This window comes from Peromyscus maniculatus, chromosome 10 (genome assembly GCF_049852395.1).
Source record: "Peromyscus maniculatus bairdii isolate BWxNUB_F1_BW_parent chromosome 10, HU_Pman_BW_mat_3.1, whole genome shotgun sequence".
Lineage (NCBI taxonomy): Eukaryota > Metazoa > Chordata > Mammalia > Rodentia > Cricetidae > Peromyscus > Peromyscus maniculatus.
In genome coordinates, this window is record NC_134861.1 from 86,143,145 (window position 1) to 86,163,707 (window position 20,563).

Sequence of the window (20,563 nt, forward strand, 5' to 3'; positions counted from 1 at the left end):
TTTTTTGTATTTTGTTTGGGGGTTTTGTGTTTTTGTTTGTTTGTTTTTTCTTTGTTTTATCTCAAGAAAAGGAATTGTGAGGCATCTCTTTTTGGCATAGTCCATAGCACAGAAGTGGATGCAATGTTTTAGGAAGGGACACTCCTCAAGATGAGAAAATATTAACATTAATGATAGGTCTCCAAGAGAAGCTGCCTATGGGTTAATAATTGTCCCAACCCATTGTCTTTCAAAGAAAAAGAAAGATATCTCTGATTCCAAATGCATAATGAAAATTCATGATAATAAAAACAGAGAAATTGCCCATGCACGAAAAATTCGTTATTTTAACCTGGTCACACAAAAATGTTTCAGTTTGCTTCTATTCTTAAATGTCACTAAGTAATTAGGCAGTTTTGGAAAATGAAAATTGTATTTAACTTCCTAACAAGCACAAAATACACCTGCCCTCAGGGTTAAATGACTGGAACTTTATTTAGCCCAAAGATATCTGAAGCTGGAAGGTTTCTCCAGTCTTAACCAGCCTCAAGGTCCCACAGCCACTCACAAAATAATTATTCATAGGCTTAATATTAATTACCAATTTTATGGCCTATGGCAGACTTCTTGCTAGCTAGCTCTTATAACTTAACTCATTTCTATTTATCTATAAGTTGACATGTGGCTTCATGGCTTACCAGTACTTTTACATCTTGCTTCTCCTGCGACTGGTGTCTCTCTCCCTTCTGCCTTTCTTCTTCTTGTCTCTCTCTTGGATTTCCTGCCTGACTATAATCTGACTCACCATAGGCCAGAGCAGCTTCTTTATCAACCAATCATTGCAACACATATTCAAAGGATACAGAAAGACATCCCATAGCAGATATCTACAAATTTTGTTTCAACTTATAATAATTATTCCCAGTAAACTGATAAAAATGATCTACAATGTATTTCACTTCTAATATAAATTTTATATCAAAAAGCATGTGCCTCAAAAAGTTTACTTCTTTAAAGCAAAGCAAAGGGGAAGAGATGGTGGGGAAAAAAAGAAGAGAAAGAAGAAAGGGGAAGAGAAGAAAAGCAAAACGTAATTTCTCAGGTTTACTTAAAATGGAGTGCAAACAAATACACTTACTGACAGCAGGTGCAGACACAGATGACCAGAATGATGAATACCACCATGACCACAATCAAGCAGATCACCAGGATCTGCCCTCGGTCTTGCTGGAGGTAAAACAAATCGACTCTCTCACACCGTGCCCCGAAGTAGCCTTTCTCACAGCTGTACAAGAGAAACACGTTTATGAGTCTCTGCTTCTTTTCCGAAGAAATTAGCACTGTTTTCATTGCTTAATGAAGAACGTGGTTCCTCAAAAGGGGGAAAATAAAAGAAGGCAAGGTCTCCTCCACCGTGTTCCCGAGCAACTGTACCTTGCTCTGCCGAAACCCACCACTGGCAGGACGTTATTAACTTTGTCTGATAGGAGCAGACCGTGTGGCAACCTATTAAAATGCTTCGCAACTTTAATCTCTCAGTTTGTGCACAAGGGGATGCTAAAATTCCCTCCACAACATTCCCAGTTCATAAAAAACTTCAGGACCAGGATGACAAGGTGTACAAAGTCTCATTTCATCATAGGGTAAGATATACATTTCACTGCATCAAAGCACTACCTTAAAATAACATGATTTCATACTGTCAAACCGAGTGGTGATGGCACATGCCTTTATTACCCGGCAGAGCCAGGCAGATCTCTGTGAGTTCAAAGCCAGCCTGGTCTACAGAGAAAGTTCCAGTCAAGGCTACACAGAGAAACCCTATATCAATAAAACAAACAAGCAAAAAATTACATAATATCATATAGTTAAATATGGTATTGTGTATGAAATACCATGACTCCATGTCCAAAATCAGAAAGTTCTATAAAGATTATTTCCACAGATTCTCCCAACACACACACACACACACACACACACACACACACACACACACACACACACACACACTGGGTTCTAATTCTATGACTAGGGAGACCACAGGTCAGGAAAGAGTCTTTTATTGCTCTTGCATCCACATCTCACAGCTGCATCACAAGTCCTGTCCCAGGCTGCTCTGTTAGATGGGTGAGTAAGGCTGAGTAAGGTGAGTTCATCACTGCCTCCACTTCCCTCTAGGCAGTGACCTTTGATGCCATGGCCCTCTTGAAAAAAAATCAACCAGAATTAGTCAGGAATCTCAATGGGACTATGTCTTCCCCCAGTCTCTCACATGTCTATCAGTATAATTTCTCTTTTGCTTTTGTTTTTTGAGGCAGGGTTTCTCAATTTAACAGTCCTGGCTGTCCTGGAACTAACTCTGTAGACCAGGCTGGCTTCTGAGATCTGCCTGCCTTTGCTTCCCAAGCACTGGGATTAAAGGCATGTGCCACCACTGCCCTGCTCAATATAATGTCAAGATAAACTTCAACTCAGCAGATTCTCTAAGTCTGTGGTTATAGTTAGGGAAACTTTTGACCAAACTGGGAATTATTCCTGCAAGTCTCCCTGAGCTAATGGCTTCATGATATATGGACTCTGCATAGAATTCTGAGTTGCAGAACCTTAAAGGAAACATAAAAATCAAGTACATTTTAACCAAATTTATCTCTTGCAACACTAGCATCTTTGCTAGTTTCCTTTATTCTTCACACATACACCCAAACACAAAGAAATACTGGCCATATGCACAGTTATTTAAATATAACAATCAAATTCTGCACCTTGAAAAAGATTTCTGTGTGACTGCATTTCTTTACAAACCTCAGGATTTATTGCCAGGTTGTTCCATACCTAATGCTCAACAATAACCAAGGCAATTAATTCCCACAAAGCCAGTTATTTCTCCAGTAAGGAGATCTCAACTGCCAACACTGTAGCTGACAAAATGCTTCAAAAGCCATCAGAAACAGTCTCAGTGGAATGGTGAACCGTTATATAGAGAAAGGAGAAGCAAACCTAAGGATGTCACAAGAGGATGGGTCTCGGGATAAGTGAGGAAGAACTGCTTCATTCAAGAACACTGCATATCTTCATTCTACGGTCAAAATGGGCTAAAGAGCTGGAGCCATGGCTCACTGGTTAAGAGCACTTGCTACTCTTCCAGAGGACCCAGGTTCAATTCCCAGCACCCACATGGAAGCTCACAGCCATTTGTATTTCCACTTCCATATCATACAATGCCCTCTTCTGGCCACTATGGGCTCCTATGTACATGTGGTACATGAACACACATTCAGGTGCGCGCGCGTGCGCGCGCACACACACACACACACACACACACACACACACACACATAAAATAAAATAAGTAAATATTTAATTATTTAAAAATCACAGGCTGAGAACCTAGAAATGCATTAAAATATCAAAATGCTCTTAAAATTAGGATTGAAAAAGATCACCTTTAATTGGACATAATGGGGAATGTTTTTAAGAGTCTGTAAAGAATATAATTAAATCTTACAAACATACACTCTCTTTTAATTAGCTTAACTATTTCTTTAACAAGCCCAACACACTTTTTTTAAACAACCATTTTGCCCATAAATGGCCAGCCATTACATACTGCTCTTTAGGGATTTTTTTCTAACTACAAACTCTGCATTCAGTAGCTTTAACTGAGTGTCTCAGCCAGCAGAACTTCCTGTAGGTTGTCACCCAATGAAGTCATGCTAGAAGGTCAAATTTCAACATGGCTAGAGCACCTCTCCTGTCATTTTGCTCTCCACAAACCAAGTACACATCAGCTGATGATTATTTTCACTAAGGGTCTTGAGGAGCGTGGAAAGTAAGAGAAGCTGGGAGAGATGCTTACATCACCAGCAGGAGTAAGCTCTCTAGGCTAAGAGAGGGATTTGTATACCAAACCCTGAGAAGGAATGCAGGATCCTGCAGGACATTTGCAAATGCACTGAAAACTAAGACAAGCAAGTTAAGCCAGGATCTAAGGAGTTTTGGAGGCTGAGGAAGTGGTTAGTAACCTCATGGCGAATGGGATCGCTGTGACTTGATCTTAGGCAGGGAGATTCCACAATCTGGGTTTCATCTCAGAAGACAGCACAGTTAAAGAACAATAAATCTGCAGACGTGGGAACCAGTTAGAAGAAAATGTACTGGGTCAAGGGGCATTCATCATTTTAAAATGTAGTATATGCCTCCAAGCCAGTAAAAAACTAAGCAAAAAATAAAAACTCAGGTCTACACACACACACACACACACACACACACACACACACAGACACACACATCTTGTTTTTTATACTACCAATTCTTATCATACCTCTAAGTATTATCTATGTATATTTCTTTGTAGAATTGAACTGAGATAAATTTTTAGGAAATCTATAATCCTTAATATTCAAGCAAAATACACTTGAGAGATACTTATGAGAAATATATATATTAGTCAAGCTGTGCAGAACATACATATTCTGTGAACTTGAGGTCAGAATTATGCTTAAGGAATGAATCACTTGATCCCTCTATGAAGTAAAATCCTAGAATTCTCCTTAAAGGGACATCCCTTTAGAAGAAAATGAATTTTAAAAATGCACACACACACACACAAAAAAAAATGAAACTTGGACTCTTGATCTAAAGTCTGTCCCTCTTCCCGCTCCCCAGTGGGCTACGTAGGTCTTGATCATCTCTACTTACAAATACTCTGATTCCCTCACACTTTACTGACACCTGCAGGAGGACAGCATCTAGTTTGGTAGGAATTCCTTCGCATTGACATCAACTACGGAGCCGCCTCACACATGCCAAAGAATCTGTTTTCATTTGAACCACCCAGGAGATGATTGGGACTGACGAGATCCTAACACAGACAGAATCAGCTTTTCTTGCACAAGGGAGCAGAGGATAGACACCAGAGGTGCGAATTGGTTCTGGGTTCTCACACTCGTATTTCAGGAGGAAAGTCTGCGTCAGTTTCTCCACAAGTAGATGCTGAGCCGGGCCCTAAAAAAAGTGGCTGAAGGCAGGACACGACGGAACTGGGTCCGGACAGATGGTAGGCTTAGCTCAGACTTTCCAATGCTGTCAGGACCCAGGCTGGGAGCATGCTGCACCCCTTTGCTCATGGGCATAGGGCCTTCTACTTACATGCAGGAGGGAGTTTGCTCGTCCGCCACGAAGCGGCATCTCCCATGGATGCAGTAATGCTTGTACTGCTTGGGGCACCGGGAGAAGTGGGTTTTCGGTTTCTGTCTGGGGGTTGTGCCTGGAAAAGAAGAAAGCGGCATTAAAATACCAACTCCCCATTTCATTCGTTGATTCACAACTAATATATGCCAGCTACCTGAGGGAAAAAAAGCCACAAGCCAGCTCTCACCTAGAGCTAAACTTCCATGTACATGGTATAGCCAACAGTTTGCAGGATTGAGAAACAGGGAGAGGAGAGGCAGAAGAAAGACATGCAGCAGTCACCGCAGGGACCCGTTTCCCACGTGCCAATGATATTAAGTTATGACCTGTTGTCAACAATAACCATTAAACACCTTGATATAAACTGAACACAGAACAACTCTGTGGGGCAGACAGAAGAATCTTGAAGACTTTTGGATAATCAATACACTGCAGATTTCTGTGATGCTAAGATGCAATGCAGAGCTCTTGGGATCCATGGGAGATGGCTTCCAGGACCTTTACAGATGCCTTAACCCCAAGAAATCTGAATTTCTTATATAATGTTGTATAACGTTATACCTAATGTGCATACATCCTCTATAAGGTCTAAATTACTTATGGTACCTAACAAAACATGGAAATCAAATAAGTTGTTATACTGCACTGTTAGTAAATAATAGCTCACCTCTCTCTGCTATAGACTTGAGCCACCACTGAATGAATCAGTCCAGTGGATGCAGATCCCATGGGCTCTGAGGGCTACTCTACAATCTCTGAGGATGCCAGATTGCCTGCTGCTCAGGAGCTGGCTGACCTGGTTTTCGGTGTCGAGTGTGACTCCCAGGCTGAATGCTTGTGCATGCCAGATACTTTGCTCTCATGCACACCAGTTAGTGGGACTCTTCAAAAGGACTGAAATTCTCCTAGAAATAATGGCACATCCTGGGAAAGCAAGAATGTGAATTTTGCCAAACTGCTTTGATAATTCACCTCCCACCAGAAGTGTTTTTTGACCCTTTAAGTACAGGTCCTGAGGCATCACTGAATAAAGTCCCCTCAATGTGTTTTAACTGGCACAATAGCACAAATTAAAAATAATGACAGGCAGACAGGAAAGCAGCTATAGTAACCATAGAAACAGTTGCAGAGCTGGAAGCAGTGGAAGGGACATGGAATTAGGGGGAAAGAGCAGTGTGTAGTTTTGAACTCCTCACCAACTGAGTCCAGACATGCTAATTAAGCTGTCTGAGCCTCAGTTTCCACATCTGTAAAGTGAAGATGATAAGGTCTGTCTTAACTGGCTGTTGAGAAATACAAGAAAAGATGTGAAAGTGCCCAGCAGAATACCAAAAAAAAAAAAAAAAAGATTAAGTTCCCAGCTCATAAGCTGATACTCAATACTTGAAGACCTTATCCATTTCAAAGGAAATCTTGTATAAGTATGGAAAGGGCTTCCTTAATAAAATAAGGATTTTTGGAGAATGTTGCTTTTAGATATCAGTTGTCAAACAATTTAACACTTGGGAACCCTAAGAGCAGAAGCACTCAGAGCTAATAGGAGGGAGAACATGGGAGGCAGATGTAAAGAAGTGGGAGGAACTTGCCAGGAGCAGATAATGATGCAGGGGACAGCGTTAGGGAACGTGAGCCTCAGCGGACTGCAGTGACATGTAGAGCAAGAGAGAATAAAGGGCTGTTTGTACAATGAAGTTCCATGGTGCCTGTAAGGAAAAAAACTGCACAGGGAAGCAGTCTTCCAATCATCAGGTAAGGCAGTGCAGACTACCTTAGCATAGGGAGATGCTAGGCACTAGGGGAAAACCAAGGAATACAGGGGCATGCCAACAAGTGTGATGTGGGCCTGGACCAGGGAATGAAAAGCAAAGAGATACATTCAAGAGGTAGCAAGGCAGAGATCTTCCATGCTCCAGAAGAGTTTTCTTGGTTTGCAAAGCACCCTAGCCTTTAAGTCTAAGCCATGAGGTTTTGTATCTGAAACTTTACTAATTCCTCTCTTTGCTGGGTTCCTTTATATGCATCCAGACTTCCAATAAACACCATGTAGAGTATCATTCCAAAAGACAAATTAACTAGCAGCTGCTGGATGCAGCGATTTAAGCAGCCTCTGCCCATCCAAGCAGCACAGATCCATGCCAGCCAAGCAGTTGCCAGGCCCTGTTTTGATCACTCGGCTTGGCTCACCAAAGAAGCATGCTTTTAAATATTCCCAGAGTTATTTGGATTTAACCCCCTTTTCTTGCCAGCAGGCAGAAAACGCCTGGTGATTTCTCTGTGGAACTTTCAGAGCTGAAACAGAAATAAATCACACATTTGATATTTAACACCAAACAAACAAAAACCTGTCTTGCACTGTCTTCGAAATGACAACATTTGTCAGCATTCTCTCTGCAAATGGCAGAGTAATGTTTACTCCTCATCCAGCATCCGCCTGGGTCACATTGTCCGAAATTGAACTGGGAAGCCGTGTTCTGACTATCATGAGACCTGACAGTAGAGGTGGGTGAGTGGAGTCAGTGGGGAGCTCATTCCACTCTCCTAGTGCCCAGATGTTTATCAAGAAGGAGTTAAAGGAGTTAATCTTATGACAAAAGTATCACCAGCCCCAACTATTACGTTTCTTTCTTGAAAATTGAACGGCATCTTTCTAAAAATGGAACAAGACAACTTCCATGCTGTTAGAGGTGAGTGAGCTTCGTTGGTCTTCTCCCTCTCATCTGAACCTGGGTCAATGTGTGCATCCAAACAGGTATTTTTCAGTAAGATGGCATTTCAGAATTTCACAGAGCAACTACACCTGTCAGTTGGCCAGGCTGCAAGCATAACCTCAGACTTGGAGGGCTGCTACAGATACTGTCTCCACCTGTTGTAGGACACTGGCTTCTCAAGATTCTGACGGTCAACTGAGTCAGAAACCATGAGAGCTATGACGGATGACTGTGTGCAACAAAAAAAAAAATGGTTTAAAGACTTTGCAGTAGGGCTCGGAAACAAAGATGACTTGCTTGGCTCCTATGGACCGTTCGATGAGAAACACTTGCTCTTATTGGTCATAACGCTGGTTAGATTAGATATGACAGATTCCTGTGGGCTAAGCCAATGGAGAGGAATCTGAAAAGCAACCAAATAATTAAGTTCTGATATGGAATTTTCCTGATTCTAAAATATTTACAATATTAATATATAATTAATACATAACAGAGTTTTGTAATACAAAGAGTTTTTCTAACAGTTGTGACTGAAGCTCTTCAGAATGGACACTGTCTTAGTTAGGGTTTCTATTGCTGCAACGAAACACCATGGCCAAAAAGCAAGTTGGGGGGAAAAGGTTTATTTGGCTTACACTTCAGCATTGCTGTTCATCACTGAAGGAAGTCAGGACAGAAACTCAAATAGAACAGGATCCTGGTTGCAGGAGCGGATGCAGATGCCATGGAGAGGAGTTGCTTATCAGCTTGCTCTCCATGGCTTGTTCATCCCACCTTCTTATAGAACCCAGGACCAACAGCCCAGCAATCACCCCACCTACAATGGTCTGGGCCCTCCCCCGTTGATCACTAAATGAGAAAATGCCTTACAGCTGGATCTCATGGAGGCATTTCCTCAGCTGAAGTTTCTTCCTCTGATGACTCTAACTTGTATCAAGTTGACACACAAAACCAGCAAATACAGACACATTAGGTCTGTTTTCCATAAAATCTCCACTGACTATTCCAATAGTGCATGTTATGAATGTATTTAATAATTCTGTAAATGGCATGCTACCCATAACTCACCTCAGCCGGCTACTAACTCTAAGGGTAACTTATATTATAATTATCCTGACATTTAAACATTGTGTTACGTTAATTACTTAACTAACTTGTGTGTGTACATAGGTGGGTGCATACATGACACAGTGTGGGTGACTAAATGCACATCATGGCAGGACATGGCAGGACAGCATGAAGTTGGTTATCTCCTTCTACCATGTGGGTTCCACGAATCAAACCCAGGTCCTCAGGTTTGGGCAGCAAGTGTCTTTACTTACTGAACCATCCCATTTGCCCAATAATGCTTTTTGTAATACTTACTGCAGTGATTAGTAGTTCATATTATTTCTAGCCCCTTAGTTACATATGTAATGGAACTAACCACAGGAGGATGCTAAGCATTGAAACAGAAACCTCTCGGGGATAAAGAAAGAGAGGGGGGGGGAGGGCAAATGACTACATATTCATCTTCCCACACGTATCTGACCTCTAAAAGAAGCATGCTCAGAAGAGGATACACAGGGCCCCAGAGAACTTGGAGATGGGTGGGTTTCCTTCTAGCCTGTGCAATGTTATCAAAGGCTTTCATAACCCACTTCTGAGCTGCTGGGGGAAGAAACCTCTTCCCAGTAGAAGTTTCCTCAGTTTACAATCTTGTGCCAAAATCTGAAGAAGACAATATTATATTTTTAAAGCTGTCTTACCTTACCTTCTTATCTTACCAACTATCTCCTTGAATCAGGAGCAGGGAGAATTTACAATGTCCCTGAAGCAATGAAAAAGTTGGAATTTGGGTAATACCCATGTGTCTTGCAGCTAAACAGCATTTCCCATAGAAAAGAAGGGGAAGGTGCCCCTTCTGAGCAACTGGGATCTATGGCTGAAACTGGGGAGAGGTAGGAATCATAGGATGGTGTTAAAGCTGGGTTAGACTGTATTTTGACCAAGGTAGCCAGGCTGACCATTACAGAACTGAAGTCTATGCACAAAGCTGACCTGCTTTAATCTACCAAATGAAAAAAAATATAACCAAAAGCTTATGTGTTAAAGACTTGGTCACCTGCCCACAACCCTATTGGTGATTGTGGAACCTTTAGAAGGACAGGTATCGTGGGAGATCTTGGCTCACTCAAGGTGTGCCTGAACAGGTGGCTGTAGAATGTTGGTTTCTTTCTCTCCCAGCTTCCCAAGCGTCATGAGGTGATTGCCTCTGACACACCTACCCACCATGAAGTGTTGCCTTACCACAGGCCCCAAAGCAACAAAGTCTGGTGTCCATACAGTGGAACTACCAACACTGAGAACAAAAGTAAAGATTTTTCCATGATTAGTTGATTTTCTTGTGCATTCATTGCTATACACCAGGAATGTTGAAGTGTGCTATGTTTATATACATTCAAAGTTCTTTGTGGCTGGAGCAAATGACCAACGGTCACAAAGAAAATGTGTTTTATTTTGGTTTTAAAGCAAACATCCTATAAAATTCTGAATGAAATCTCAGTTGCTGGGCTCAACCTCCTGGCCTCCTATTCAGGGCCTTTCTCATCTCCCTTAGTTTCTAAGGCTTATCAACGTCTCAGAGCCCAGGATGGCCTCCTTTCTCTATACTCAGTCCAGGAGTGAGTCCATGAGGTCCTATTTTCATGGCAACAATTCCCAGGTTAATGTCCCATTTAAGATGTCTTCACATGATAGGAATTGTACAACTAACCACACAGTTGGATATCTAAACTGGTATTTTAACTTTTCCTTACTTCAGTAAATTGTGTTCATTCTGACTGTTTATTTAAACCAAATACCTCAGCATTACTTGGACTTCTTTGAGTCTTATTCTACATCTAATCCATCAGCAAATCCTATTGGCTGTCTTCAAAAATACATGCAAAATCACCCCATCACGCCCTCCACTGGGCTTCAGTCCCATGTCAGCTCTAGGCTGGAGGCTGTCTCCTTCCTCATGACACCTCAAATTCTTCTGCTTTTCTATGTGACATCTCAGCTATCTAATCTGCAACACAGATGTCCGAGAGATGCTCACAAAAATGGACTAATTAGCCTGAGTAGTTCTACAAGTCAGTCCCACTATTTTCTTGACCTTATCTTTGCCCCTTTTGTTCACTGTTTATTACTGGCATCATAGAAGGTCCATTGTATCCTAGATGCTTGTAAGTATGAGTGAATGCACTCCTTACTCATCAGAAAATGACAAACTGAAAATGTAATTCTTAGACACTGAGTTTAATAAAAGCAAAAATAAAAGAATCATTTAGACACAGAAAATTTGTCTCAATATCATCTAACCTGCTTCTTGGTGCTGCTGGCTCCAGACTCAGTTTCTGAAAGCTTAAGTGACTTGCCAGTGTGAGAGTCAGTCATTAAAAGTCTGCTCTTGATATCAGCTATTCTTCCAGAGCCATCTGGACTCCACCTGGTCTTTGCTTTCGGACAATTTGCCTTTTAAGTAGTTCCCTCACATCATCCTCATTTTGATGTCCCCATATGACTTTTGGGTGGTTAATAATAAGCATCCTATAGATGGTATGGAGGAAGAGTATAAGAACCAGAGGATCAGGAAGTTTGCTGTATGATTGTGTCTGCCAGAAATGTCAGAGGCTACACCCATGAAGTATCACCAAAATGTGAGGTCAAGTCTGTCTAAACTTGACCTGACCAAGGATAACATCAATAAACATGCTAACATGGAAAGGGGAAAGTTCAAGAGACTTCAACTCTAAGACAAAGACCTTCAAGCAACTAGGAAATTCTGAGAGAGGGATATAGTCTTCTCAGGGAAGAGCACAATGATTGGTTATCCAGTACCAAATGATCAGCCCTGAAATACACATACAAGTAACTTTGTACAGAGTGAATAGGATGTACTTTAGTATTTAGTAACATACATAAAGAGAACACATATGTGTTATATACATATGCATGTAACAACAATTAAAGAAAAAGAAGCCATGAATTTTAAAGAGATGAGGGCTGGGGATACATGGGAAGGGTCAGAGAAAGAAGAGGAAAGGGGAAAATGATGTGACTGTACTCTAATCTTAAATAATAAAATAAATAAATGAAGTTTGAAAAAGAGTATCATACAGAAAAGAATGAGATTTAATTCCTTTCTCACACTATTCACAATAGTATGTTCAAAATGGATTTGAGATTTAAATGTAAGACATGAAAGTTTAACATTTGTATAAGATATCACAAGGGAAAACTTTCTGATGGATATGGCACCAAAAGTATAGGCAGCAAAAGCCACAATGAAAGCATGGACCAGCAAAGGAATCAGCAGAGTCAAGGCATCTATAGGATAGGAGTAAACATTTTCAAATTATACATGCAATAAGTTATTGATATCTAAAATAAGAAACTTTTAAACTAGATAGTTAACAATCTAATCTTTGAAATGGGACTGTGGAATTAAATAGGTATTTTTCCAGAGAAGACTTATAAAATAGTCAAAACACACACACACACACACACACACACACACACACACACACACACACACACCTGCTTAATACCATGTATCATTCAGAGAAATGTAAATCAAATCCAGGATAAAAGATTGCCTCATTCTTACCAGAATTAGAGGAAGAGAGAGATTATGTGGTGAATTTGGAACCTTATAACATGTTGGTGAGCATTTAATCTTCCAGGCTGGCTATGGAAAAGAGTGGATGTTCCTCAAATAAAATAAAAATAGAGCAACCACATGATCCAGAATACCCCATTTCTGGGTATTAATCCTAAAGAGCTGAAATTAGGAAATCAAAGAGATATTTTCATTCCATGTCCATTGTAGCATCCCTCACAAGATTCAGTTGTTGATATAACCCAAGTGTCTATTGACAAATGAATGGATAAAGAAAATACAGCATATACAATGAGGCAATAGTCAGCCATGTAAAAGAAGAAAACCCTGGAATACATGGTAACTTGAATTCACCTGGAGAACATCATACTAAACTAAACAGGACAGTCACTATGGATTAATCCTATATGATCCCACTTCTCTGAGCTATCTAAATCAGCAACATTCATAGAAGCAGACAATAGAATCATAGTTACCAGCATCTTGAGGAAGAAAGATATGGGAATTGCTATATAGTAGGCATAAAGTTATTTAAGCACAATGAATAAATTCAAAGTATCTGTTATATAACATCATACTTTTAATAACAACTCTATAACACACTTCAAAATTTGTTTTAAAAGTAGAGCTGTTAAATGTACTTACTTTGACAAAAATAAAATCAGAAAAAAATCTTCAGGATTTTGGCAGGGAGGATTTTTGAATATTGTCAATCATAAGATCATGGAATAATTTTTCAGAGTGATCATGTTGAAAATGTCATCGTTTAATGATATTTGAAACTAAACTGAAGAAAACCAGCCATATAAAGTTGACTTTGTTATCTAACAAGGATAGCAAGGCCAGGTCCCCATAAGCATGGCCTAAGACACCAGTGGGTTCCACAGTCTATGCACACCCTGCAGCCCACCCACTGCTCTGAGGGATAAAATAGGAAGATCAGGCCAGAACTGATGACAAAGCTGAGGGAGACTTGCTCAGCATGCTCCTAGCTCTGTGCAGTGTTCCCAGGGTACTAGTCAAAGCATACTCACATCCAGTGACCATGCTTCCAGCTCAGTGAACCTACCAGGGAATGCACCAGGCGCTTCCCCAACTATACCCAAATATTTATAGTGGCCTGTAGCTTTTAAAATTTTTTCCTAAAATTAGAAATAATCCTTGTAGAGGACCAGATCATAAAACTCTATGTAGAACCAAAAGCAACTTGGGTCAGCCAACAATATAGCAAGTGGTGGTCTAAGGACCAACTGTGGTGCAGCATAACACCTCTGAAAACATTGATTCAAGCATCTGCAAGATAAAGTATGCAAAAGTCCTTTCCTTCTTCCCTTTTTAGGGTATGGGATAGAGAAAGCAGAAAAGTGAGGAATGCACCAAGAATTCATGAATCCAAGCCAACACATCACATAATGGAGTCTGGAGCACCATGAATTGGTGACACAGGGTGAAATGGTTAATCTTGGTTGTTGACTTGACAGAACTCAGAATCACCTAGGAGACACACCTCTGGGCATGTCTAAGAGGATGCTTTCACAGAGAGTTAACTAAGGTTGGAAGACCCATCTTGATTGTGCACAGTGGCTTTGGTTGAGCTACTGTACCAGCACAAATATAAAGGAGAAACCTAGAGGGAACCAATGCTCACCTCTCAATGCTTCTTGCCTGCATATATGACGTGACCAGCTCAGGCTCCCAGGACCACAGCCATAGCCATGCTACATTGTACCCTCAAACTGGGAGCCAAAATAAATCCTTCCTTCCTGTAGCTGTTTTTATCAAGGATTTTGTCAAAGCAACCAGAAAAGTAACTAAGACCCTAAGTATATGGTGGCTAAGCATGGAGGCACTAAAATCAGGGAGACTGGAGTTCAAATCACAGAATTGCAATTTACAGGCCTGTGACCTTCAGTGGGGTAACCTTAAGGGAGCTTTTTAAACTGAAAATTTCCCATCTTTTCTGTTTAAAACTATATCCAATCATTCTTACGGTATTATTTAAATGCATAAAATACAATGTATTGTTTTTAAATTTTTATCTCATTTAGAAAACTCTTCAAGTAATGAATAAATTACTGCATGCAAACTACTTAATATAGTACCTAACATACTACTATATGCACAAACAATCACCTAGTATAATGAATATTTTTTAAAAAATTAAGTCTAGGGGTGTAGCTTTCCAGGATTAATTCTGAAGCATAGGCATTACCTGTGCAGTTTTCCCCAGGAGCTCCACAGAGAGAGCCATTGGTTTCAGGTGTTCTGGTTGTGTTCCCATCTGCTACCACACAGTGGAGAATTGCAAGACCTTCAAAGTAAAAAACAGAATCAGAAAATGAATTTGAAACTTTGCTCAATGTAAAATATCCTTTAAATGCCATGACCCGCTATGGAAAACAGCAACCCGTGGCTTCTGTTGCATGCTATCCTCTCCCAATCCAGAAGGAGACCAGGGATCAGCATGTCTTAACGTGTTCAGCTCAGTCTAAAGACAGAATTGCCAAGCCAGTACCACTTCCTGTAACTACACATCTTTAGGGAGGAGAGTTGGCTATAACCTACAGTAGAAGCTCATCACAAAAACAAAAGTAGTAGGATGGGATCCCAGTCACCAGATAAATACAGATAAATGAAGATGCAGAGAGAGTAAGTGATGAGCCCCATGGCAAAGGAACTATTTCATTCCCCACAGCCACATGCTCTGCTGTTTCTCAGAGGTTAACTTCCAAGTGTACTTCCATTGGTGAAGCAGTCAAATAGATACTCAGTCCATGGGGAATTTTTTGTATTGTTGGTATTAAACCCAGGTTTCATGTGTATACTAAGCAAGCCCTCTGCCATCAACCCACACCTCCCATGATGATTCTTTAAGAATTTTACATTCCTCAACTTAATAAGCTCTAAGGGGGACCTTATATTTTTCCCAGGAAAAAGAAATGTGTTGTTGTTGGAATAGCTGAGAAAACGATAAGTGGTAGTTGTGTTAATCCTGATTCAAGTATGAGAAGTCATATATCAGACCACCAAGGAAATTAGTACTGACTGGATATTAGATCCCACTAGAGAATTGCTGTAAACATTTCAAAATACTGTAATGACATTGTGCTTTATATTAAGAATTTGTATATCATAAATACTTTTAAATAGTCATTAGTTAAAGAAGGTACATAAAACTCACTTTATTATTATCATAATCATTATTATTTTGTGATGTTGACAATCATACCCACGGCCTTTGAATGGCTGGTCAAGTGCTATACTACTGAGCCACACCTGCCTTGAGTCTTATTTTAAGATAACATTATGGGAATGTGGTACGAGACAGAAAAGAAAGGCAAAGATGAAGCTGAGTGTTGGATGAGTCAAGGTTCATTATGCCAGTCTTTCTAGTTCACACATGTGAAAAGTGTCTGTTATGAAAAGGGGAGAGAAAAGGAGATGAGAGCAGAGATAAGAAGAGGAAGAAAAAGATGGCTTGGGAATTGGCAGCTCCTTAGTTCAAGACCTTGTTGACAGTGTTGAGTATGTGAAGTATGTGTTAAGGATACAGATCACTAAACACATCCTGACATATAATCAGTGCTCAGTAAATTGCCTCATTGCTATGCAGCTGACAGAAATAACAGGCATTCCTATTGGTTGTTGGAAATTATACATCTGGCCAGCAGTTGCTAGGCAACATGTTCTCCAATTCCATTTACTTCAACAAACAATCACGAGCCTTTGGAAACACCCAGGTGATTAGGATACACTTGACCCTCAAGAAGCTCTGAAGCCACAAGGCAGATAAGGAGCCAGCCAATTAACTACGATACAAAATGATAGCAGTGTGCCAGGAAACAATGGCTAGCAAATTATAAGGTCAAGACTTTGCAAAAATTGTCTTTATAATGTCAGCTTTACTGGTTATTGAATTGGAAAACATTGTTTTAAAGAAAGAGAAAGTACCAAAGGTTGGAGAAATTGAACGGAAATGGAAACTTAAAACACTGGTGATGGGCAAATTTACCCTTTTCTGGAGCAACACAAAACACAAAAACAAAAGTAATTAAACACTTGCAATTCTTCATGCCCAGTACTTATAACCTGGTAAGTTCTCCTCTGCAAATAATGCAGGATATACACAGAATAAATTACACACACACACACACACACACACACACACACACATGCACGCACACACATACACACATCATTTACCTTAGTGTCTAGCAACACATGATTAATTAAACACATTTGACCTACCTTTATGCACAAAAATGGTGTTAAAACATTAATAGTACATTTTAGTGTGTTTCCAAATAAGCAAACAGACCATGGAATAATGATTTAATGTGGTTGATTTGTATGTGTGTGTGTGTGTGTGTGTGTGTGTGTGTGTGTGTGTGTGTGTGTGTAAAGCACATTTCTTCATTTATCTAAATAATCAAAAGGTAGACAAACAGAAAATTGATCCAGCTCTTTGGGAACACTTTTCTTTAATTTTATTTTTTATTTTTATTTTTTAATTTTTCTACAAGCACATTTTGTTTGTTGCAATGGGGAAAAAAGGAGTGAATCTTTTTTGTAAAAAATCACAATTTGGCCACCAAACTTCCATTATTTATACTTTTTTCTCTAGCATTTCCCACTTAAAACAATCAGAAGCCAACAATTGCTGTGGGCTCCTGAAGCACAGGAATTATAGACCACTCATCTTTGAAATCTCAGTACCTAACACAAAACATGATACATGAAGAATCAGTAAATAGTCTATTTTCAAAAAGTTTTCAAATCCAAAAACTCCCAGCAGCAAATTCTGCTGGGAAACAATAAAACACAGTTAAGTCATTTCTAAAATCCAATTCACAAGTTGGTTTTCCCCCTGAGACAAAATGAGGAAGCCTTAACTCTATAGTTCATGTACTCTAATAGCAGAGAGAGAGAGAGAGAGAGAGAGAGAGAGAGAGAGAGAGAGAGAGAGAAGAAGAAGAAGAAGAAGAAGAAGAGGAGGAGGAGGAGGAGGAGGAGGAGGAGGAGGAGGAGGAGGAGGAGGAGGAGGAGGAGGAGAAGAAGAAGAAGAAGAAGAAGAAGAAGAAGAAGAAGAAGAAGAAGAAGAAGAAGAAGAAGAAGGGAGGAGGAGGAGGAAGAGGAGGAGGAGGGAGGGGAGAGAGGGAAGAGGAGGGGAAGGGACGGGAGGAGGAGGGGAAGGAAGGGGGGAAGCTAAGGAAAGGATGGACTGGGGAGATGGCTCAGTTGGTAAGGGACCAGCCACACAAGCATGAGGACCTGAGTTTGGATCCCCTGGTACCCACTTAAAAATTCAGCATGGTGGGACACATTTGAAACACTTGTGCTGGAGGAGAGGAGACAGGTATCCATGGAGCTTGCTGCCCAGCCGGTATAGCCAGTTGGTAAGCTCTAGCCAATTGGACCTCCACATGCAGGTCCACACTTATATGCACATACACAAATATGTACGTACATGGAACTTGTATAAGGAAAGAAAGAAGGGGAAGGGAGGGAGGGAGGAAAGGAGGAAGGAAAAAAGGGAAAGAGGAAGGGAAGAAGGGAGGGAGGAGGGAAAGAAGGGAGGGAAGTCTAAATCTAATAGAGATTCAATACCTACAAGCTAAAGTGAAAATATTTACTTCTCAGGATTATTATAAAGGTTAAGTTTTATCAGCAAAATAGCTTAGAATACTATCCAATTTTAATCTAGCTACTTTTATTCTTATATTACTTATAATTTAACCCATTATTCTCCACTTCTATCTAATGGAGGGAACACTGATTCCACTGAAACAATTATTCAAATATTCCATCAAACCAAGGCCCATGGCCAGGCTCCTTCTGCTAACCCCTACTCCACATTCTGGCATCAGTTGAGAAAAAGAGGCCACCAGCTCAGAGGTTAGAGACAAGGCCAAGAGGGGAGGTGTTTTTAGATTAACCAGTACCCAGTTCAAAAAATGGTTCTGAACAACATACACTCTACCTCCTACTGCCCTACAAACCATCTTCAGCTAGCAACTGGTGGTCATAAACCTATCTGGAAAAACAAAAGCATTTTTGGCCTGACCAGATTCTAATAATTGAGCCAAGACAGTTCCTCTCAAATCTGAATTCAGTCCTTCCATCTTTATAATGGAAGATAATACCTTTCCCTCACAGGACCTGGCGGGAATGAAGAAACAGGAGATCTTTAAGTACCCACAGACCCCATGAGGTTTGCTCTGTTCATTTTAACTACTTAGGTCTTCATGGGACTTTACAATCTGTAAGAAGAGACTGAGAAATCAGTGAAACATTCACCAAGCCTGTTACCAAATACTACAGGCTACTTTACAAAGAGCACTCTTGTTCCATCCATTAGTCAACAAATACTCATTACACACTGTGCTTGCTACTGATGCGAGACTCTGAAGGCTCAAAGATAAAGATATTAAGGCTAACATCAAAGATCTCATATTCTGGTTCAAGAGATGCACATATCATCAAGGTACTGCACGTTAACAGAGTGAGAGACAGCGCATAAGGAAGGCTGAAAGAGAATCAGCTCTTCCTGGTGGCAAAGGTTTCATAGAGAGGCTGAGGTTTATAATGAACTTCTAATGGGAAATAAATGACTTTTAAAGTGTCAATTAATTGTTCTCTAAAAATGTGCAAGCAAAGTAATCACAGTGTTTTATCCACTGCAGCAGTGGTTAGCATCCATGTGGTCATTCATAATAATGCAAATATTGATCATTTCACACAAGTTATCATAAAATTGGAGACAATAATTACCCAATATCCACTCTTCAGGGAACATGGTAGTGATTAGTCAGTTCCTAACACTTTGAGTAGCTGCTGTCAAGGTAGCCAGGCTGGCAAACAAAGCATTACCTTGAAAAACCTGAAGAAGAATCTTAGGAAAACAAGACCTTACATCTATCCTATGTAAGACATCGTGTTTAAGGAAGCTAAAGTTGTAGCTTCACATAAGTAGGAAGCACCCCAGGAGTCTTTCCCAGGTCCCACTGTTGGCATCTGGGGCTGGATGTATCCTTGCTGTGAGAGGTTGTACATTGTAAAATGATTAAGTGACTTGGGCATTTATCTGCTGCTACATGTCAATAGTGTCTAGTGCCCCTCTGCACATCACACGGGAACTATCACTATGAAAAATGTATAGACATCACCAAATGCTCCAAGGCCAGGGGAACTCCTCCATGTGAGAATCAATGCAAATCTCTGCAACCCATTTTATTTTAATCTAAAGTACAGCCTTCATTTTTACCATATCCCTTTAAGGTGAACCAATTGTGCACTGTACAGCCTTCAGAGGCTTATAATGGGACTTCTTAAAGTCCTTAAGTATCACCATCACATGGAAAGGTTCCAGTTCACTATGTGACTTTGAGCTGACAATTTATCTTTTTCCTCAAGAAAACCTTGTATTGTAGATTTTCTGTTCATCCCATAATCTAGTTCATGAAAAATAAAAATTTTTAAGAAGCACATATTATTAAAGTTATCAATGTATTTATGAGATGGAGAATGCATTGTGTTTAGGGAAAGACATGGCAGAATAATTGGGATAAGTATGTAGGAAGCATAAAACCTCCCATCAAAAGCATCACAAATTATGCTAAATTACTAAGAATTCTGAAGGTTTTTAAATATCCTACCAACTTTGAACTCAGAAACTATCCTTTCAAAGCACCCATCAAAGTCCTAAAGTTTCATGGGAGGATTCAGTCTGCTCTAAGGCAAGCCAATCTTGAGACCATCCATGCATGCTCTCAGTCCCAGGCATTCATCCACTCAAACCTGCCTCCATCTGTGCAGCTCACTTTTCTTGCTTGTTATCCTTGGAATCACCTAAAATAATTATAACCTCTCTTTCCCACAAAACATTCTGAAATATTTGTATCTGGCTATCAAGTTTCCCTGTGGAGCTTTATCTTACCAAGCTAAGCATCCTGGCTCCTTCAACCATATTTTATTAGTTATGTCAAAAAGCTTTGTCATCTTCCTGTAAATGCAAAGTACCATCGAACATGGTCTTCTAAAAG

The 20,563-nt window shown here is 40.2% G+C and overlaps 1 protein-coding gene across 1 annotated transcript in view; it reads right to left on the reverse strand.

The window, feature by feature from the left end:
• Btc (betacellulin) overlaps positions 1 to 20,563 on the reverse strand; it is a 54,354-nt gene that overhangs the window by 2,939 nt on the left and 30,852 nt on the right. The window contains exons 5-7 of the mRNA XM_006993508.4: positions 14,734 to 14,832; positions 5,127 to 5,244; positions 1,118 to 1,264 (exon numbers count right to left, since the gene is read on the reverse strand). Coding sequence (XP_006993570.2) covers positions 1,118 to 1,264; positions 5,127 to 5,244; positions 14,734 to 14,832 — 364 coding nt within the window. The remainder of the gene's footprint in view (positions 1 to 1,117; positions 1,265 to 5,126; positions 5,245 to 14,733; positions 14,833 to 20,563) is intronic.